Genomic DNA, 23,369 nt, shown 5'->3' with positions numbered 1-23,369 from the left:
GTCATTGCAGGCAATCTCAACGTTGTGCGTTACAGGGAATACATCCTTCTCCCTCATGTGGTACCCTTCCTGCAGGCTCATCCTAACATGACCCTTCAGCATGACAATGCCACCAGCCATACTGCTCGTTCTGTGCGTGATTTCCCGCAAGACAGGAATGTCAGTGTTCAGCCATGGCCAGCGAAGAGCCCGGATCTCAATCCCATTGAGCACGTCTGGGACCTGTTAGATCGGAGGTTGAGGGCTAGGGCCATTCCCCCCAGAAATGTCCTGGAACTTGCAGGTGCCTTGGTGGAAAAGTGGGGTAACATCTCACAGCAAGAAGTGGCAAATCTGGTGCAGTCCATGAGGAGGAGATGCACTGCAGTACTAAATGCAGCTGGTGGCCACACCAGATACTGACTGTTACTTTTGATTTTGACCCCCCTTGGTACAGGGACACATTATTCAATTTATGTTAGTCACATGTCTGTGGAACTTATTCAGTTTATGTCTTGAATCTTGATATGTTCATACAAATATTTACACATGTTACGTTTGCTGAAAATAAACGCAGTTGACTGTGAGAGGACGTTTCTTTTTTTGTTGAGTTTACTAGTACACATCACTGCTTCTCCCACTTCTACAGTATAATTCCCTCATAGCCAAAAGACCATGGACGTTACCGTACCTCTGAGACTAAAACCAAAACTATGATGTTGTTGGAGAAAAGATCAACTGTAGGGGGAAACTGTTGGGAAATTGTTTGATGAATTGCATGTATACAGCAGGATTAATTTGTAAGAGACCTGGGTCTCAATATGACTCTCTGTTGAAATAAAGTTTAAGTAAAATAAATGCAAAACCAGATAAAATGCCTCATATAGTAGAATGCTGCACTTAAAAGGGTGCCGTTGTTCTTCACTTAAATTGTTCTTACATTGTGGTTTCACAGAGTCCCTCCCACCTAACTCTGAACCTTCCCCAGTTGTAGACAGTCCAACAGGTAGTGGGTATTTTCTTCCTAGTGGCCCCTATGCTCTAGACAAATGTATGTTTTTTTTGTATTCGTGCCTATAACACAGAATTCAGACCAGCTGTGGCTATGATGCAAAAATATAGCCCTCCAAAATGTCTGGATCAATATGGCATCAACAGAGCCATACAGTGCATTCAGAAAGTATTCAGACCACTTTACTTTTTCCACATTTTGTTACGTTACAGACTTATTATAAAATCTATTAAATACATTTTTTCCCTCATTAATTTACAAACAATACCACATAACGACAAAGCGAAAATAGGATTTTAGAAATTCTTGCAAATGTAATAACAATAAAAAACAGAAATACCTTATTTACACCCTTTGCTATGAGACTCAAAATTGAGCTCAGGTGCATCCTGTTTCCATTGATCATCCTTGCGATGTTTCTACAACTGGATTGGAGTCCACCTGTGGTAAATTCAACTGATTGGAGATGATTTGGAAAGGCACACATCTGTCTCTATAAGGTCCCACAGTTGACAGTGCATGTCAGGACAAAAACCAAGCCATGAGGTCGAAGGAATTGTCTGTAGAGTTCCGAGACAGGATTGTACATCCAGGCACAGGTCTGGGGACGGGTACCAAAACATTTCTGCAGCATTGAAGGTCCCCAAGAACAGAGTGGCCTTCATCATTCTAAAATTGAAGAAGTTTGGAACCACCAATACTCTTACTAGAGCTGGCCGACTGGCCAAACTGAACAATCGGGGAGAAGACCCTTGGTCAGGGAGGTGACCAAGAACCTGATGATCACTCTGACAGAGCTCCAGAGTTCCTCTGTGGAGATGATTGTCCTTCTGGAAGGTTCTCCCATCTCTGCAGCACTCCACCAATCAGGCCTTTATGGTAGAGTGGCCAGACGGAAGCCACTCCTCAGTAAAAGGCACATTTTGCTTTGTCATTATGTGGTATTGTGTGTCGATTGATGAGGAAAAACAACAATTTAATACATTTTAGAATAAGGCTATAACGTAACAAAATTTAGAGAAAGTCAAGGGGTCTGAATACATTCCGAATGCACTGTATATCATTGAGCGTTAGCATTCTAGCTAACTGCTGCATCCAATGCACTGTAGATAGAAGAATGATATAGATGTAAATATTTCCTCTGCTAAATATCTGTCTGAGTATTTCATGCTTTCTCATCTGACACTGCTGTTAATATGTCCTTTACAGATAGTTGTTTCAGAGTTGCCCAGATGTTTGGCATGTGTAGGTGCTCTTGACAATGTTCCAGACCTTAGTTAAAATAAAGCAAAGTAATAGCTTAATGCACTGTTGCAAATCTGAAAAAGAAGAAGATTATTTATTGTACTCCATCTGATTCAACACAATACACATCAGTTACCACAGCAAGTGAAATCACTGCAACACTTAACAAAAGGCTGCAGTCAGTTTCAGAATGGGTGGCTAGAAATAAGTTAGTCTTAAATATAAAAAAAAAACTGAAAATCATAGTATTTAGGACAAATCATTCACTAAACCCTAAACCTCAACTAAAACTTGTAATTAATAATGTGGAAATTTTGCAAGTTGAGTGTAACCCTGGATTGTACATTGTCATGGTCAAAACATATTGATGCAACTGTAGCTAAGATGTGGAGAAGTTTGTCCATAATAAAGGACTGCTCTGCCTTCTTAACAATGCTATCAACAAGGCAGGTCCTACACGCCGTAGTTTTGTCACACCTGGACTACTGTCCAGTCATGTGGTCAGGTGCCACAAAGAGGGATTTAGGAAAATTACAATTGTCAATCTCTCCTGGCTCAAAGTAGAGGAGAGATTGACTTCATCACTACTTGTATCTGTGAGAAGTATTGACATGTTGAATGCACCAAGCTGTCTGTTTAAAACACTAGCACACAGCTCAGACACCCATGCATACCCCACAAGACATGCCACCAAAGATCTACTCACAGTCCCCAAGTCCAGAACAGACTATGGGAGGTGCACAGTACTACATAGAGCCAATACTACATGGAACTCTATTCCACATCAGGTAATTGATGTAAGCAGTAGAATAAGATTTTAAAAAAACAAGTAAAAATATACCTTATGGAATAACGGGGACTGTGAAGAGACAGTCACAGACACACGCATGCACACACGATAACATATGCATTATACAAACATGTCCACATGGATTTTGTGTTGTAGATTTGTGGTAATCGAGTAGTGGTCTGAGGGCACACACTTAATGTGTTGTGAAATGTCATGTTTTTACTATTATATATTATTTATTTTTTTATTATTTTATATACACTACCGTTCAAAAGTTTGTGTTCACTTAGAAATGTCCTTGTTTTTGAAAGAAGAGCACATTTTAGTCCATTAAAATAACATTAAATTGATCAGAAATACAGTGTAGATATTGTTAATGTTGTAAATAACTACTGTAGCTGGAAACGGCTGATTTGTTATGGAATATCTACATACGTGTACAGAGGCCCATTATCAGCATCCATCACTCCTGTGTTACAATGGCATGTTGTGTTAGCTAATCCAAGTTATTATTTTAAAAGGGTAATTGATCATTAGAAACCCTTTTGGAATTATGTTAGCAGAGCTGAAAACTGTTGTTCTGATTAAAGAAGCAATAAAACTGTCCTTCTTTAGACTAGTTGAGTATCTGGAGCATCAGTATTTGTGGGTTCGATTACAGGCTCAAAATGGCAAGAAATAACTAACTTTTTTCTGAAACTCATCAGTTTATTCTTGTTCTGAGAAATGAAGGCTATTCCATGTGAGGAACTGCCAAGAAACTGAAGCTCTCGTACAATGCTGTGTACTACTCCCTTCACAGAACAGCGCAAACTCTCTCTAATCAGAATAGAAAGAGGAGTGGGAGGCCCCGGTGCACAACTGAGCAAGAGGACAAGTACATTATAGTGTCTAGTTTGAGAAACAGACACCTCACAAGTCCTCAACTGTCAGCTTCATTAAATAGTTCCCGCAAAACAACAGTCTCAACGTCAACAGTGAAGAGGCGACTCCAGGATGCTGGCCTTCTAGGCAGAGTTGCAAAGAGACTGGCCAATAAAAATTAAATATTAAGATGGGCAAAAGAACACAAACACTGGACAGAGGAACTCTGCCTTGAAGGCCAGCATCCTAGAGTAGCCTCTTCACTGTTGACATTTTTACAAATATCCTGGCCTCTGTCAGGTCTAAACAATGGCCTGCTATGACATCTCAGTACCACTGGGTGGTGCTTGCGCTGCAGACATTAGATAACCATTTCACTGTCCTGTTTTCACCTCCACCCACAGGCCCTTCTCCCATGGTCCACCACTCAATCCTGCACCACCAGACACCCCCCTCAGGGGACCCGCAGTACGACACCCTCAGCCTGGAGAGCTCTGACAGCGTCGAGACCTCCGTCTCCACCGGCAACAACTCTGCCTGTTCTCCAGAAAGGTGAGAGACGAGAAGGGGAGAGACGGGGATACCACGGCAACTCAGTCTGTTTCCATGGGAACACTCAAATCTGCCCTCTCTGTGTCCCTGACGATGAGGGGTCACTGTGTTCACTTTTGTTCCCCTGACAACATGTTTTGTTACACGTCTGTTCCCTTGACAACAAGTTTTACTCTAGCTTGTTGCTATGCCAACCCACTCAAGCGGTAGGCAAGGAGAACCTCACCTGTTTGAATTGTTTATGGAGTTCCCCCGGGGAAGATACTACAGTAGAAACTGTTTCATATATAACTGAGGCAGATATAATAGCAGTTCCATAGTGTTGTACAAAAGCTTCTTGAATGTTATCCACAGAGGAGTGCTACTCTGGTAACTGGTTCTGCTTTGGAGCTTTGTTGTTTGTAGAATGTTGGATTTGGAGTCATGTTTTTATTTACTTCTCATTCCCAGTGCAGTACTGTAGTAAACATCTAATTTGAGATTCACCCCCCCACTCCTTGTGTAGTAGTAACATAACATCTCTCTTTCTCCATGTAGTGGCAGTGGGCTTGAGGCCCTGAGGATCGAGGAGATGGAGAAGATGTTGAAGGAGGCTCAGCAGGAGAAAGCCAGGCTGGTTGAGAGCAGAGTGTGTACAAACAACATGTCTCCCACCAACACCAATGGAGCATATAACCTACAGATAATTATGGCAAATGGAGATTCCTTCTACTACAGTGCAACTGAATTTTAGTTGTCTCAACACCCTTATTCTCTTCTATGTGTCTCACTCTCAATCATTAACCCTTATTTCCCCTGACCCTACCATTCACCTTGTTATTGTTTACGTCCTGCACTCTACTAACATGTCTATACTTCCTGTCTCTCTCATCTCTATTACTCCACTCTCCCTTCCTCCATTCTTCTCTCCATCTGTTCTCCTCTCTTTTCCTCCCGCCTGTCCCCAGGAGAGGGAGGTGCAGGCGCGGAGGCAGATGTTGGAGGAGGAGCGGAGGAGGCGCGAGGAGGCCGAGAGGAGGTTGCAGGACGAGACGACCCACAGGCAGAGACTGGTGGAGGAGGAGGTGAAGATGAGAGAGAAGCACTTCTCTCAGGTTAGTGTAACAACGCAGCAGGAGAGGAGGACAGGATGGAGGGGAGGAAGAATGGAGAAAGAGGGGGGTGGAGAGAAGGAAAGACAAGAAATGGGGAGTGAGGGTGGGAAGATCAAACGGTGAGTGAAGAGAGAAAATAAAAAGAGAGGGAGGGGAATGGAGAGTTTGAAGGAAGAAGAGCGAGAGAAAGACAGAGGGAGAGAAGGGAGAGAGTGCAAGAGAGAGAGAGAGGGTTCACGCTAAAGTATGATATATATCACGCGTGCTTTTAGTTGATTGGGTTTAATTGTCTATATTTTCTGCCATGAACAATGAAACTAAACAAACATACTCTGGGATGATGAAGGTGCACCTGGTGTGCCTAGTTAAGTAATACTTATATTATCATACATATTAAGTCTCCCCACTACACTGCTGCCTCAGCTTGTGCAGTATATGGATGGAACTTTCATTCACATGGTGATAGACATAAAAATAGAATTACTAAAAGGGACATAGCCAAGCCTCAGACCACTACAGTTGAAATAGAATACTCATGGGCACACTCAACATGGCCTTCGGTCCACCCATCACAAACCATTTATTTGAACGGGATATCCATACTAGTCATTCTAATTTTATGGTGAAGCCTCTTTGTGGGGTGTGTGTTAGTGTGTCTGGGGGGGTTTGGATTAAGGAAACAGACACATATAAGTGTCTCTATGATAATAAAGTCATGTTCTTCACCTCCCTGTCTGTCCTCTTCCCAGGCCCGCCCCATGACACGCTACCTACCCATCAGGAAGGAGGAGTTTGACTTGCGTTCGCACGTGGAGTCATCTGGTCACAACGTAGACACCTGTCCCTACGTCATCCTCTCAGAGAAGATGTGCAAGGGACACCTGGTCAAGATGGGTGGCAAGATCAAGTCGTGGAAGAAACGCTGGTTTGTCTTCGACCGCCTCAAGAGGAACTTCTCCTACTATGCTGGTGAGGAAGGAAGCCATTCCTTAATTAGTAATCACAACATTTATTTCTATGAACCACATAGGAAAGAGGCAATGGCCTAACCACTCTATTAGTGGGTTAATGACAGATTTCTGTTATGTAGCCCCGAAGATAAGATATGGCACCCTATTCCCTATGGTGTGGTTTGCCCACTTCTGCCCTATTCTCCGAATCTCCACTCCTCTCTCTCTTTCTCCCTCTCTCGGATCACTTCCGCCTAGCCTTTTCACCCCCTCACTCCTGACGATGATGATGGTGATGAAATAAGCTGCAATACTTTCTGGTGCTGTGCATTTCTAAGGGAGGCAAAGAGGCTAGGCTAGCTCCTGGCTGGCTTGGTCGTGACTAACAGAACCAAACTCACAACATCTTCAAAAACATTTATCTCATTACGAAGCAGATTTGGCTAATCAAAAAAGGCAAGATGGTGAAAGAGAGAAAGTGGGATGGGTTTCAAAGGATTTGCTTTTTAATTGTTGTCAGCTATTGGTCTGCTTTCTTTGTTTTCCATGTACACTAAAGCGCCTCGCTGGCTGAATATGGATAAATAAATATATATATATATATATACACAGTCCCAGTCAAAAGTTTGCACACACCTACTAATTCAAGGGTTTTTCTTTATTTTTACTATTTTCTACATTGTAGAATAATAGTGAAGGCATCAACACTATGAAATAACACACATGGAATCATGTATTAACCAAAAAAGTTTTAAACAAATATATACAGTTTATATTTGAGATTCTTCAAAGTAGCCACCCTTTGCATTGAGGACAGCTTTGCAGTGTGCCTTGTTAAAAGTTAATTTGTGGAATTTCTTTACTTCTTAATGCATTTGAGCCAATCAGGTGTGTTGTGACAAGGTAGGGGTGGTACACAGAAGATAGCCCTTTTTGGTAAAAGTCCATATTGTGGCAAGAACAGCTCAAATAAGCAAACAGTCTATTATTACTTTAAGACATGAAGGTCGGTTAATCCTGAAATTTTCAAGAACTTTGAAAGTTTCTTCAAGTGCAGTCGCAAAAACAATCCAGCACTATGAAGAAACTGTCTCTCATGAAGACTGCCACAGGAAAGGAAGACCCAGTTACCTCTGCTGCAGAGGATAAGTTCATTAGAGTTACCAGCCTAAGAAATGGCAGCCCAAATAAATGCTTCACAGAGTTCAAGTAACAGACACATCTCAACATCAACTGTTCAGAGGAGACTGTGTGAATCAGGCCTTCATGGTCGACTTGCTGCAAAGTAGCAACTACTCAAGGGCACCAATAAGAAGAGGAGACTTGCTTGGACCAAGAAACACGAGCAATGGACATTAGACCAGTGGAAATCTGTCCTTTGGTTTCATTTGAGTCAAATTTGAGATTTTTGGTTCCAACCGCTGTGTCTTTGTGAGAGGCAGAGTAGGTGAATGGATGATCTCCGCATGTGAGATTCCAACCGGGAAGCATGGAGGAGGAGGTGTGATGGTGTGGGTTGCTTTGCTGGTGACACTGTCAGTGATTTATTTAGAATTCAAGGCACACTTAACCAGCATGGCTACCACAGCATTTTGCAGCTATACGCCATCCCATCTTGTTTGCACTTAGTGGGACTATCATTTGTTTTTCAACAGGACAATGACCCCACACACCTCCAGGTTGTGTAGGGACTATTTGACCAAGAAGGAGAGTGATGGAGTGCTGCATCAAATGACCTGGCCTCCACAATCACCCGGCCTCAACCCAATTGAGATGGTTTGGGATGAGTTGGACCGCAGAGTGAAGGAAACGCAGCTAACAAGTGCTCAGCATATGTGGGAACCCCATCAAGAATGTTGGAAAAGTATTCCAGGTGAAGCTGGTTGAGAGAATGCCAAGAGTGTACAAAGCGGTCATCAAGGCAAAGGGTGGCTACTTTGATTATATTCAATTATATTTTGATTTGTTTAACTTCTTGACGCTACCCATCCCTTAAGCAGGACAATTGTCATCAGCAACCGCTGTCAAATAATATTAGTCAAAAAATATAATATACAGTCAAATAATATTACAAAAAATATTGATATTCATGAAATCACAAGTGCAATATTGCAAAACACAGCTTAGCCTTTTGTTAATCCACCTGTCATCTCGGATTTGGAAATTATGCTTTGCAGCGAAAGCAATCCAAGCGTTTGTGTAAGTTTATCGATCGCATGACAAAACATTAAGTACACTTAGCATCAGGTAGCTTGGTCACGAAAATCAAAAAAGCAATCAAATTAATTGTTTACCTTTGATGATCTTCGGATGTTTTCACTCACGAGACTCCCAGTTACACAACAAATGTTCATTTTGTTCCATAAAGATTATTTTTACATCCAAAATACATCCGTTTGTTTGTCACGTTATGTTCAGAAATCCACAGGAAAGAGCGGTCATGACCAACCAGATGAAAATTCCAAATAATATCCGTAATGTCCACAGAAACGTGTCAAACGTTTTTTATAATCAATCCTCAGGTTGTTTTTAAAATATATAATCGATAATATATCAACCGCAACGGTCTTGTTCAGTAGGAGAGGGAAAGGAAATGGCTGTCCATACTCTGTTGCGCGAGCAAAACTCATGTGACCACCTGACGCGATGTTATCTTTCTGGCTCATTTTTCAAAATAAAAGCCTGAAACTATGTCTGAAGACTGTTGACACCTTGAGGAAGCGATAGGAAAAGGAATCTGGTTGATATCCCTTTAAATGGAGCAATGGGAGGCTATGGAACATGGAGTTTTCAAAATAGAAGCCACTTCCTGGTTTGATTTTTCTCAGGGTTTCGCCTGCAATTTCAGTTCTGTTATACTCACAGACAATATTTTGACAGTTTTGGAAACTTTAGAGTGTTTTCTATCCTAATCTGTCAAATTTATGCATATTCTAGCATCTGGTCCTGAGAAATAGGCCGTTTACTTTGGGAACGTCATTTTTCCAAACATAAAAATTAGCTTCAAGAGGTTAACACTTTTTTGGTTACTACATGATTCGATATATGTTATTTCATAGTTTTGATGTCTTCACTATTATTCTACAATGTAGAAAATAGTCAAAATAAAGAGTAAGTATGTGTAAACTTTTGACTGGTACTGTATATAAAAATCCTTATTTTGCCACACAGGAGGGAGAATGAATTATTAACTCCAATATCAGTTTGGCTCTATTAAACTCAGTTTTCTTAATTAAGGGCATTTTTAGACAGTTCCACATCCATCCTAAGACTTATTTTAAGTATATTTATTAATTCATTTGCAGTTTATATTTTGGACTGCACTTGACCATTGAGTATGTAGGAAAAACAGAAATTCTTGTTGAATTCCAATTCAATTCAATACAGTACAATGAAAAATAGGGTAGATTCACAAAGTAGCCGGCTACAATATCTTCATTTCATGATTTCTTATGTTTATTTTTTCCTTGAAGCAGCAAGAAAGCTTGACACAATTAAATTCCGTGTTATTTTGTCTGAGTTCATACTGAAACCGAAAGGCCTGTTATTGCATCAGCATAAGACTATGAAATACTGTGATTCTCCCTTCTCTCCTCTGAGACAACTTAAAACACAGTTTTTTTCTCTTATTCTCTCAGATAAGCATGAGTCCAAGCTGAAAGGACTGATCTACTTTCAGGCTATAGAGGAAGTGTACTACGATCACCTGCGCAGTGCCACTAAGGTACAGAACCCTTCACTCTATCCGCTACAGCTCAATACTCAATACATTGTCATTACATTCTTCAGTCCTCTTTCTGAGATAGTTCTGAATTTATTTTGAATGTATGATCACTTTTTTACTAGTTAATGTACAGATTTTGTTTTGTTTTATTGCAATATTAATATTTGGTTTGAAATCAATTATAAATACTTTAAAGGTAATTAACAAGAATGTCGCATTTTTGCAAAGAATGCTCTTACTAGATGTTATTTACTGGAGATATATGTGAATTTTCAAATCACAGAAGAGTGTGTGTAAGAGCTCCCGACAAAGAGAGTAAGTAATTAACTTATTTGTCAACTAAATGTATTAATATTCAAAGACAAGTTACCAATTATATTCTTAGTAATTTTGTGATAATTAACACACTGTCAAATAAAGTTGAATTGATGGTGCAATTTATTTTTACAAAGAGTGACTGTGAGTGTTCACAATATACTATTTTCCACAAAGTATTTTTCACCTTGATAATACTTTATTTTATTTTCCTTCCCCTCTCCCTCTCCCATTCTCTCTCTCCAGAGCCCCAACCCGTCGCTGACCTTCTGTGTGAAGACTCACGACCGGCTCTACTTTATGGTGGCCCCATCTCCAGAGGCCATGAGGATCTGGATGGACGTCATAGTAACCGGGGCGGAGGGATACACACAGTTCATGACCTGAGGGACTGAGCTCTCCGGGTGACAGACCTTCCGACAGGGTTGTGTTTGTTAGGGCATGTAATGGAAAAACATTTTTAAACCATTTACAACAGAAAACAAAAATGTTAGTTTATTTTTGGACAAGTCCTAGTAGTTCCTCTATGTTTCAGTCCTTCTTCTTCCGTTTGGTGCCTAATGAACATGACCCAGGAGAGAGAGAGACCATGGGCTTGCTGCTCCCAGATTTCTGTCTGCAGCGCTGCACTCCACTACTGCTGTTCTTTGAGTCCTTGTTTATTTGGCCTTTATTTAACTGTGCAAGTCAGTTAATAAGAACAAATTATTTTTTCAATGACGGCCTAGGAACAGTGGGTTAACTGCCTTGTTCAGGGGAAGAACGACAGATTTTTACTTTGACAGCTCGGGGATTCGATCTTGCAGCCTTTCGGTTACTAGTCCAACGCTCCAACCACTAGGCCTACTTGCCTACAGCAGTCTAAGGCACTAGCTGTGTCACTACAGATCCTGGTTTGATTCCAGGCTGTGTCGCAGCCGGCTGCGACCGGATGACCCAGCGTCATGGTTTAGCGTTGTCTGGGTTAGGGGAGGGTTGGGCTGGCCGGGATGTCCTTGTCCCTTCGCTCTCTAGCAACTCCTGTGGTGGGCTGGGCGCATGCAGTGCGACTTGGCGGGGTCGTGTTTTGGAGGATGCACAGCTCTCGACTTTCGCCTCTCCCGAGTCCGTACGGGAGTTGCAGCGATGGGACAAGACTGTAACTACCAATTGGATACCATGACATTGGGGAGAAAAAGGGGGGGAAAAATAAAGATGCATATGGGGTTTAGAGGGTGTGTGTGTGTGTGTAAGAGGATAAGAGATAAGGATAAGAGCGTCTGCTCAATGACTAAAATGTAAATGTATATATATATCTCAGTCACCAGATCTCAACCCAATTGAACACTTATGGGAGTTTCTGGAGTGGCGCCTGAAACAGCGTTTTCCACCACCATCAACAAAACACCAAGTGATGGAATTTCTCGTGGAAGAATGGTGTTGCATCCCTCCAATAGAGTTCCAGACAGAATATATGCCAAGGTGCATTAAAGCTGTTCTGGCGGCTCGTGGTGACCCAATGCCCTATTAAGACTCTTTATGTTGGCGTCTCCTTTATTTTGGCAGTTACCTGTAGCTTTCCAGAGGTAGCCCTGGGTCTCAGACCAGTAAAGATCATAAAGGAAGAAAGGTTTTTACATACGATACTTAAAGGGATGTGTTTTTACTCACTCTGTTTAATATAATAGTCAGTTTAAGGGCTCTATTCAATCCGTATCGCAGAAGGTCAGCATTACAGGGTGATTGAAATGTAAAGGCAATGTTCCTGCATTAGCGGAGACTACATTCATGGTAAACGCTGCGTATGTCGGCTCAGTCTGAAATTACTTTTATATTTCTAACGCTTCAGCGACACAGATTGAATAGAGCCCCTAAGCGCTGTATTTATATTATAGAATTTTAGCCAGACTAGCTAAATGAGAGTTTATACTACCTGACTGTCTCTGGATCTATAAAGGGAACTTTATAAAGACAATATGAACATTTGTAAAGGATCGTTTCCCTTTTGTTGCCAAATGTTTTTAACAGAGTGTATGTGCTACTATATTGCCTCTGAAAATAATTCCTATTTTATTGAATTTGACTAATATTTGATTAACTATAAGTCATCATATTAATGGCATATTATTTAGATTTCACTCATTCTGATGAAATCTAAATCTTTGTGCCAGCTATTGTATGCTTTATGTATGTTTGGTCAGACTGTCAGAAAAATTGTATTCGTTTTTTTTATATTATTTTAAATACTTTTCATATGGAAAATAACATAACACAAGCACACCAACATTTAAAACCAGTCTTCTACACCGCGAACAGGGCGGTACTGACAGTGTTGACACTTTCTCCACATAAACACTTTTAAATAAAATTTGCAAATGCATAATTACCAATTGTGTAATCTTAATTTTGTCACTGACAAATCAGGCAGCTAGAACAGTAAATCAATGTGTACTAAATAGATACAACAAAGTTCAATAGTTACTTTGTACCTTTGCGGATGTGAATGCCATACAAGGCCTTGTTGTTTAAGCAGACATAGCTTATTCCAGGCAGTTCTCCAAAGAAAAGCTAATTTCTTTCCTTTTTGTATTTTTTATGAAAAGAAACTACAACAGTGAATTTACGGTTTATTTATTTTAAAATAATATTAATAAAAAACATATTCAACATTTTAAAAAAATTAACATGACAACTATTCTGGATGGCATTTATAGGTGAAGGTGCATTTTAAGAATATCATTCATATGCAATACATCTAGGACAAGAGAGAGGAGTCCAGTGGGATGTAACTATCTATCTCCCTCCCACTTCCCTTCACAGGACCTATGGGATTAGAGTGATTTTCTCTACCTGCAATGTTATACTTTATTTGTTTCATCCCTTGTAATACAACAACAACAGTTCAAATACATGCATATGCACAACACACACCCACACACACACAAAGCGTTCAGCAGCTTTCCCTCAATATTGCCACAGCACTAACCAGAATGAGTGGTGGGCGGGTGATGGGATGGTCTGAATAAAATGGGCATTGGATTCTCCCATTCCCACTCCTGCTATTGCAGTCCTTGGCCTTTCCAAATATTTGATTTTGTGCTGGCACCCTCTTTCAACAGGGGCTGAGATCCCCCTATGGCTATTGTCAAACAACAGCCAGCCAATGTCGACAGTCAGCCGGCCGGTGTCGACTGACAGCATGCCAGTGCCAACAGACAGTGTCCTGCGGAGTGACCTGAGGCTAACGAGGGTGGGCTAGGGGTCAATGGCTGGGTCATGGAGGACCCCCGAGGGGCCACGGGTGCACAGCCCCCAACCAGTCTGAGTTTGTTTGGGCAGAGGGCTCCCACAAAACTATCTAAATAACTATATACACTACTGTTCAAAAGCACATTTTTTGTTCAATAAAATAACATCAAATTGATCAGAAATACAGCGAAGACATTGTTAATGTTGTAAATAACTATTGTAGCTGGAAACGGCAGATTTTTTTAAATGGAATATCTACATAGACGTACAGAGGCCCATTATCAGCAACCATCGCTCCTGTGTTCCAATGACACATTGTGTTAGCTAATCCAAGTTTATTATTTTAAAAGGCTAATTGATCATTAGAAAATCCTTTTGCAATTATGTTCGCAGAGCTAAAAACTGTTGGTCTGATTAAAGAAGCAATAAAACTGTCCTTCTTTAGACGAGTTGAGTATCTGGAGCATGATTTGTGGGTTTGATTACAGGCTCAAAATGACCAGAAACAAAGTACTTTCTTCTGAAACTCATCAGTTTATTCTTGTTCTGAGAAATTAAGGCTATTCCATGCGAGAAATTGCCAAGAAACTGAAGATCTTGTACAACGCTGTGTACTACTCCCTTCACAGAACAGCGTAAACTCTCTCTAACCAGAATAGAAAGAGAAGTGGGAGGCCCCGGTGCACAACTAAGCAAGAGAACAAATACCTTAGAGTGTCTAGTTTGAGAAACAGACACCTCACAAGTCCTCAACTGGCAGCTTCATTAAATAGTACCTGCAAAACACCAGTCTCAACATCAACAGTGAAGAGGCGACTCCGGGATGCTGGCCTTCTAGGCGGAGTTGCAAAGAAAAAGCCATATCTCATAAGATTAAGATGGGCAAAAAAAAACAGACAGCCAGCGGTGAGACACACAGAGGTTTGTGTCTCACCGCTAGCTGTCAGCATATGATGGCATCAGCAACAAGAGAATGGCGGAGGAGGAGCATTTTGCGTACCGATAGGATACAGTCTATCACAGTGCCATCCGTTTTGTCACCAAAGCCCCATATATTACCCACCACTGCGACCTGTACTCGCTCGTTGGCTGATCATCGCTTCATACTCATCGCCAAACCCACTGGCTCCAGGTCATCTACAAGTCTCTGCTAGGTAAAAGCCCCGGATTATCTCAGCTCACTGGTCACCATAGCAGCACCCACCCATAGCACGTGCTCCAGCAGGTATATCTCACTGGTCACCCCCAAAGCCAATTCCTCCTTTGGCTGCCTCTCATTCCAGTTATTTGTTGCTAATGACTGGAACGAACTGCAAAAATCACTGAAGCTGGAGACTCTTATCTCCCTCACTAGCTTTAAGCACCAGCTGTCAGAGCAGCTCACAGATCACTGCACCTGTACATAGCCCATCTGTAAACAGCCCTTCCAAATACCCCCATACTGTATTAATTTATTTATCTTGCTCCTTGCACCCCAGTATCTCTACTTGCACATTCATATTCTGCACATCTACCATTCCAGTGTTTAATTGCTATATTGTAATTACTTTGCCACCATGGCCTTTTTTTATTGTCTTTACCTCCCTTATCTTACCTCATTTTCACTCACTGTATATAGACTTTTCTTTTTTCTACTGTATTATTGACCCTATGTTTGTTTATTCCATGTGTAACTCTGTGTTGTTTTATGTGTCGAACTGCTGTGCTTTATCTTGGCCGGGTCGCAGTGTAAATGAGAATTTTTTTTCCAACTAGTCTACCTGGTTAAATAAAGGTGAAATAAAAAATAAATAAAAAATGGGAAGAGTCTAGCTCCGTTTTGTAAAGGCAAGACTGTGGTTATATGAAGAAACCAGACAACATATACTGAACAGAAATATAAACGCAACATGTAAAGTGTTCAAATGTTTAATGAGCTGAAATAGAGATCAAATACATTTTTCATACGCACAAAAAGTGTATTTCTCAGAAACAAATTTGTTTATATCCCTGTTAGCGAGCATTTCTCCTTTGCCAAGTGGTTTGCTGATGTAAACGTTGTGAACAGAGTGCCCCGTGGTGGCAGTATGGTATGGGCAGACATAAGCTATGGACAACAAAATATCATTTTATCGATGGCAATTTGAATGCACAGAGATACCATGACAAGATCCTGAGGTCCGTTGTCGTGCCATTCATCCACAGCCATCAGCACGTTTCAACATTATAATGCATGGCCCCTTGTCACAAGAATCGTTCTTCTGTGGCCTGCACATTTTTTTATTTTATTCTAGGATCCTTTCTAGTCCTCATTTGTACTAATCTTCCAATAGTTCTTAAACATTAAAATACAATTTATAATATGTCACCCATTGCCATTGAGCAGATTTGGGATGCTCTGGATCGACGTGTACGACAGCGTGTTCCAGTTCCTACCAATATCCAGCAACTTCGCACATCCATGGAAGAGGAGTGGGACAACATTCCGCAGGCCACAATCAACAGCCTGATCAACTCTATGCGAAGGAGATGTGTCGCGCTGACTGGTGGTTACACTAACTGAGGAAATACTTTTTTATTCTTCTGGATTTCATTCTTTAATAGCTCTTAAACAAAGCGTGTCTTGACTAGGAAACATGTATCTAAGACCAACAGATGGATTTCTGTATTCCCAGTCATGTGAAATCCATAGATTTGGGCCTAATGAATTTATTTCAATTGACTGATTTCTTTACATTAACTGTAACCCAGTAAAATTGTTGAAATTGTTGCATGTTAAATTTATAAATGTATATCAGTGTACTCTACATGAAGCCTTTAAAATCGATAAATCAATATACACTGCATTTGGAAAGTATTCAGACCCCTTGACTTTTTCCACATTTTGTTACGTTATACAGCCTTATTCTAAAATGACGAGGGGGAAAAAACTATTTAATCCATAATTGCAAAGCAAAAACATGTTTTAATTTTTTTGTGCAAATTTATAAAAAAAAAAAAAACTGATATCACATTTACATAAGTATTCAAACCCTTTACTCAGTACTTTGTTGAAGCCCATTTGACACCGATTACAGCCTTGAGTCTTGGGACACCTGTATTTGGGGAGTTTCTCCCCTTCTTCTCTGCAGATCCTCTCATGCTCTGTCAGGTTCAATGGGGAGCGTCGCTGCACAACTATTTTCAGGTCTCTCCAGGGTTGTTGTCCTGTTGGAAGGTGAACCATTGCCCCAGTCTGAGGTCCTGAGCACTCTGGAGAATTTCACGGATCTCTCTGTACTTTGCTCCGTTCATCTTTCCCTCACTCCTGACTAGTCTCCCAGGACCTGCCACTGGAAACCATCCCCACAGCATGTCCCAAAGGGATGGTGCCAGGTTTCCTCCAGACGTGATGCTTGGCATTCAGGCCAAATCTGAGTTTCATCAGACCAGAGAATCTTGTTAATTGTCTGAGAGTCCTTTATGTGCCTGTGGCAAAGAAGGGGGTCGAGTGATAAATGGCAGATATGTGAGAGCAGAACTAATAAACGGGCTCTGCCCGATCACTAAAATGGCCACCCCTGTCAGAACTACAGATCACAAAATGTCCGACCGCCAAAACTACAAGTCCCAGAAGCAAGGGGAACCCTCAGAAGGTGGAGCCGACACACAGATAAAGGGTCAGGAAAAACCAGGAAGAGGAAGAGAGAGTGCTGGAAGGATCTATGAACAATAGAGAAAGAGACAATAGAGATTGGCTGGATTTACCGTGTATGAGCTGGATTGTTTTGGACTTACCTGTTGGCGTTTGGACCTGGACCTACCGAGAACCCGATTCGTGTACCGAACCCTGCTATCCTTGACCTCGCCTACGGCCTGGGTGGACCAGGACGGAGAAACAAACACACAGGTACTGTCCTGTTCGAAAGAACTCTCATTCTTGGGTGATTTGGTGACAGTTTACCACTTAATTTGTGACAAACGCTCCTAACCTTGAAGGGGTTTGCCACACGTGGTGGAGAATGCAGGCATGGACTAACCATACCACTGGTTAGGTAGAAGAAAAATAAATAAACATTTCAGTTAGCACTCCAAAGGGGAGTCAGGTTTTTTTTTTTGGCTTTGTTTGGTTAGGACAGTTTCTCAGGAAAATGAGTATGGAGGGAGCCATACAGGCCCTGTTACAAGCGGTGGCCGCCCAACAAGAGGCAACTAGAGCTCAACAAATAGCTCATCAGGATGCAATGCGAATGTATCAGGACACGTTACAGGTCCAGCACTGCACCAACCAGCTGCTCAGAGAAGAGCAAGAGAGAAACACCCAGGAGTTAAGAGAAGGCCTAAAGGGGCTAGCGGACCAAATTGGGGCTCAATTACCAGCTGCTAATACCCAGAGGCGGGCCAATCATTTTCTTAAAAAAATGACAGCACAGGATGATGTGGAAGCATACCTTACCACCTTCGAAAGGACGGCAGAGAGGGAGAAGTGGCCGAAAGAAGAATGGACAGGGCTTCTGGCACCATACCTGACAGGGGATGCTCAAAAAGCATTTTTCGACCTGGAGTTGAAAGATGCACACGATTACGATAAACTAAAGGGAGAGATCTTGACTAGACTGGGAGTGACCGACACCGTGAGGGCACACCGCTTCCACCAGTGGTCCTACCAACCGGGACAACCCCCACGAACACAGATGTTCGACTTGATTCACCTGGAACGGAAATGGTTGCGACCAGAGACCCGGTCATCCGCCGAGATCGTCGAGACCATCGTACTCAACCAGTTTCAGCGAGGTCTACCCCAAGAAGTGAGACGATGGGTTGGCCAGAACGAGGTACTTTCCGCCGACCATCTCGTGGGCCTGGTTGAACGGTATTGTACGGCAGGAACAGCTGAGCAGGCACAGGAGGAAAGATTCCCGTTCCCCAGGCCTGGGCGAACCAGCGGACAGGGTAAGGCTGTCCCAACATATAGAGGGGGAAGAGAGCAGCGTGGGGCCATGAGGAAAGAATCAGAATCAGGCCGAGACACTAAGGGAAAAAACGGAAACCGGGACTGGGTGTCGAGGGGTTCTCCCCCCCGAACCCCTATTTATCTGTTACAATTGTAATCAACCGGGACATTTTGCAGCCTACTGCCCTATTAAAGAAGAGCCAATGCAATGTAACCTCAGTGAAAATGAAGATGATATACGGTATGCATGTCCTGTTGTAACCACTGTACTTGAAAGATCAAGAAACAAACATATGTGCAGGGTGAAGGTTGAAGGGAAAGAGGTTGAAGCACTGCTGGATTCCGGCAGTATGCTAACCCTGGTCGTTGCAAGCCTAGTGCCGAATCATAAACTGGATAAAAGACAGGATATCAGTGTTACATGCATTCATGGGGATACCCGTCTGTACCCCATGGCCTTAGTGAGCATACAAACAGAGGACGGTCTGCTGGATTATGAGGTCGGCGTGGTCCCAAAGATGCCATATGATGTAATATTGGGTAGAGACTTTCCTAACTTTGCGAAGCTAAGCCACAAGAATGGCATATTTGAGAAGCCAACAACCCTGACCAAGCAGGAAGAAGCATGGGGCCTTCAACCAAAGCCAAGAAAAGAGGTCTCCCAGGGGACAACATCACAGGTGCTAGTAGGGGAGGAGGAGGATGAAGTGGCAAACCTCGCTGATAACGAACAGCCCGGTACTAGTGGGGCTGGGGTCGATCTGAATCCAGAGGACGACGATCTAGAACCAGCAGACCTGGCAGGGTCCTTGACTAATTTTGGGACGGCCCAAAACCAGGATCCAACCCTGCAGCAAGCCAGAGCAGATGTGCAGGTCGTAGATGGTACTCCCATAAATGTTGGGATGATGCCTAATAGTTTCCCCCACTTCATCATGAAAAGGGGTTTGGTGTACAGAGTCTCGAAAATAGGGGTTGATGTGGTGGAACAGTTGTTGGTTCCCACTCGGTACCGGAGGACAGTACTGGATCTAGCTCATGGGCACATTCTGGGTGGACACCTTGGTATCGATAAAACCCGAGACCGGATTGTAAGGAGGTTTTACTGGCCAGGAATTCAAGCTGAAGTGGCTCGGCATTGTGGAGAGTGCCCGGAGTGCCAGTTAACAGCTCCCCGACCAGCTGTTAGAAGCCCGTTAGTGCCACCCCATAATCGAAACGCCATTTGAGAGGATAGCGATGGATTTAGTGGGCCCACTACCCAAATCCACCAGAGGGCACCAATACATTCTGGTCATTCTAGATTATGCCACTCGCTACCCAGAAGCCATTCCCCTTCGGACGATGGCTTCCAAAAATATTGCAAAGGAATTAGTGCTCTTGTTCACCAGGGTAGGGGTTCCAAAGGAGATCCTTACCGACCAGGGGACCCCCTTTATGTCCCGCCTTATGGCGGACCTTTGTAAACTGTGGCAGGTGAAACAGTTGAGGACATCGGTTTACCATCCTCAGACGGACGGGCTGGTTGAGAGATTCAACCCGAACCCTGAAGTCAATGCTCAGGAAGGTAATCGATAAGGATGGGAAAAACTGGGATTGCATGTTGCCGTATCTGATGTTTGCCATTAGAGAGGTTCCTCAAGCCTCGCTGGGGTTTTCTCCCTTTGAGCTGGTATATGGGAGGCATCCCCGGGGAATCTTAGACATCGCCCGGGAAACCTGGGAGCACCAATCCACCCCGTATACTAGTGTCATAGAGCACGTCACGGCAATGCAAGACAGGATAGCCACAGTCATGCCCATCGTCAGAGAGCACATGAGACAAGCACAGGAGCACCAGGGGCACACTTATAACCGACAGGCTACCCTGAGGGAATTTCAACCGGGAGATAAGGTGTTAGTGCTGATCCCCACGGTAGAGTGTAAACTACTAGCCACATGGAAAGGACCATATGAAGTACTGGAGAGAATAGGAGAAGTCAATTATCGGATCCGACAGCCAGGTCGACGGCCCCAGGAACAGATTTATCACATAAACCTGTTAAAAGCATGGAGAGAGAAACACTAATGGTCACATACCCCACACACACTCAGGAGACAGCCGAAGTAAATATTTCACCCACTCTGTCCCCAGCACAAGTACAGGAAGTAAAGACCCTGATCCAGAAAAACAGAGATGTGTTTTCAGAGGTACCTGGCCGAACTGAGGTTACGGCTCATGATATCGTTTCCCTACCAGGGAGAAAAGTGAGTATGAGGCCATATCGGGTACCCGAGGCTCGACAGGCCGCGATTAGAGCAGAGACAGAGAAAATGTTGACAGCTGGAGTGATCGAAGAGTCACATAGTGAGTGGTCTAGCCCAATTGTGATGGTCTCCAAGCCCGATGGGTCTTTGCGGTTCTGTAACGACTTTCGGAAGGTAAATGAAATCTCCAAGTTTGATGCCTACCCCATGCCCCGAGTAGATGAACTACTGGAGAAAATTGGTAATGCTCGGTACATTACGACCCTTGATCTGACAAAAGGGTACTGGCAAATTCCTCTGACCCCCAGGGCCAAAGAAAAGACAGCCTTTGCAACCCCTGACGGTTTGTTTCAATACACCGTCATGCCATTCGGCTTACACGGGGCCCCAGCCACCTTTCAACGGCTCATGGACAAAGTCCTAAAACCACACAAAGCATACGCCGCAGCTTATTTAGATGACGTGGGGATCTACAGCCCAGATTGGGAATCCCACTTACCCCGGGTACAGGCAGTGTTAGACGCCCTTAGAAAGACAAGGCTCACGGCAAACCCTGCCAAGTGTTATGTGGGGTTAGAGGAAACAGAGTATCTGGGATACACTGTGGGAAGAGGGTTAATCAAACCCCAACGTAAGAAGGTGAAGGCAATTAGAGAATGGCCGAAACCAGTAAATAAGAAGCAGGTTTGAGCCTTCCTAGGGCTGACCGGTTACTACCGGAAGTTCATCCCAAGTTATGCCACAGTGGCTGCCCCACTTACCGACATGACTAGAGCCAGAGGGCCAAACATGGTCAAATGGGATGAAAGGGCCATCAAAGCATTTAGGACATTACAGGAGGCTCTCTGCTGTAATCCAGTGCTGGTGGTACCAGACTTTGAGAGAGAGTTTGTGGTTCAGACGGATGCCTCAGAGGTCGGCTTGGGAGCAGTGCTATCCCAAGAGGTAGAAGGGGTGGAACACCCCATCCTGTTTTTAAGCAGGAAGCTGGAACCACGGGAAACCAACTACTCAGTCGTTGAGAAAGAGGCGCTGGCAGTAAAGTGGGCTCTGGAAAGCCTGAAATACTACCTGCTGGGGCGCCACTTCACCCTCATCAGTGACCATGCCCCACTCACCTGGATGCATAGGGCTAAAGAGAAGAACACTCGGGTGATGCGGTGGTTTTTGAGTCTCCAAACGTTTCATTTTGACTTGAAACACAGAGCAGGGAAGGAAATGGGAAACGTGGATGGGTTATCCCGCATGCACGCATATTTTGCTGCGGTAGCCCGACCTAGGGGGTCGGATCTAGGGGGAGAGATGTGTGGCAAAGAAGGGGGTCGAGTGATAAATGGCAGATATGTGAGAGCAGAACTAATAAACGGGCTCTGCCCGATCACTAAAATGGCCACCCCTGTCAGAACTACAGATCACAAAATGGCCGACCGCCAAAGCTACAAGTCCCAGAAGCAAGGGGAACCCTCAGAAGGTGGAGCCGACACACAGATAAAGGGTCAGGAAAAACCAGGAAGAGGAAGAGAGAGTGCTGGAAGGATCTATGAACAATAGAGAAAGAGACAATAGAGATTGGCTGGATTTACCGTGTATGAGCTGGATTGTTTTGGATTTACCTGTTGGCGTTTGGACCTGGACCTACCGAGAACCTGATTCGTGTACCGAACCCTGCTATCCCTGACCTCGCCTACGGCCTGGGTGGACCAGGACGGAGAAACAAACACACAGGAACTGTCCTGTTCGAAAGAACTCTCATTCTTGGGTGATTTGGTGATAGTTTACCACTTAATTTGTGACAAACGCTCCTAACCTTGAAGAGGTTTGCCACAGTACCTTTTGGCAACTCCAAGCGGGCTGTCATGTGCCTTTTACTGAGGAGTGGCTTCCGCTTTCCACTCTACCATAAAGGCCTGATTGGTCGAGTGCTGCAGAGATTGTTGTATTTCTGGAAGGTTCTCCCATCTCCACAGAGGAACTCTGGAGCTCTGTCAGAGTGACCATCGGGTTCATGGTCACCTCCCTGACCAAGGACCTTCTCCACCGATTGCACAGTTTGGCCAGGCAGCAAGCTCTAGGAATAGTCTTGGTGGTTCCAAACTTCTTCCATTGAAGAATGATGTGCCCACTGTGTTCATGGGGACCTTCAATGCTGCAGAAATATTTTGGTACCCGTCCCTAGATCTGTGACTTGACACAATCCTGTCTCGGAGCTCTACGGACGATTCCTTCGACTTCATGGCTTGGTTTTTGCTCTGACATGCACTATAAACTGTGAGACCTTATATAGTCAGGTGTGTGCCTTAATTGAATTTACCACCCGGTGGACTCCAATCAAGTTGTAGAAACATGTCAAAGATGATCAATGGAAACAGGATGCACCTGAGCTCAATTTCGAGTCTCATAGCAAAGGGTCTGAATACTTGTGTCAATATGGGGCGGCAGGGTAGCCTAGTGGTTAGA

General features: G+C 43.4%; 1 protein-coding gene across 38 annotated transcripts in view; it reads left to right on the top strand.

Annotated features, from left to right (window-relative positions):
- Window positions 1–12,894, top strand: part of phldb1a (pleckstrin homology-like domain, family B, member 1a) — an 85,182-nt gene extending 72,288 nt beyond the window's left edge. For all 38 annotated transcript variants that reach the window (XM_090187071.1, XM_090187066.1, XM_090187082.1 and 35 more), the window contains 6 exons: window positions 4,295–4,442; window positions 4,980–5,070; window positions 5,390–5,536; window positions 6,286–6,505; window positions 10,125–10,210; window positions 10,772–12,894. In XM_090187071.1, the coding sequence (XP_090043197.1) occupies window positions 4,295–4,442; window positions 4,980–5,070; window positions 5,390–5,536; window positions 6,286–6,505; window positions 10,125–10,210; window positions 10,772–10,912 (833 nt within the window). In that variant the 3' untranslated portion in view covers window positions 10,913–12,894. The remainder of the gene's footprint in view (window positions 1–4,294; window positions 4,443–4,979; window positions 5,071–5,389; window positions 5,537–6,285; window positions 6,506–10,124; window positions 10,211–10,771) is intronic.
- The last annotated feature ends 10,475 nt before the right edge of the window (window positions 12,895–23,369 follow it).

Source organism: Oncorhynchus mykiss, chromosome 10, assembly GCF_057628025.1.
Source record: "Oncorhynchus mykiss isolate SJ-2025 chromosome 10, ASM5762802v1, whole genome shotgun sequence".
NCBI classification, from domain to species: domain Eukaryota; kingdom Metazoa; phylum Chordata; class Actinopteri; order Salmoniformes; family Salmonidae; genus Oncorhynchus; species Oncorhynchus mykiss.
This window is presented reverse-complemented; position numbering and strand designations above follow the sequence as displayed.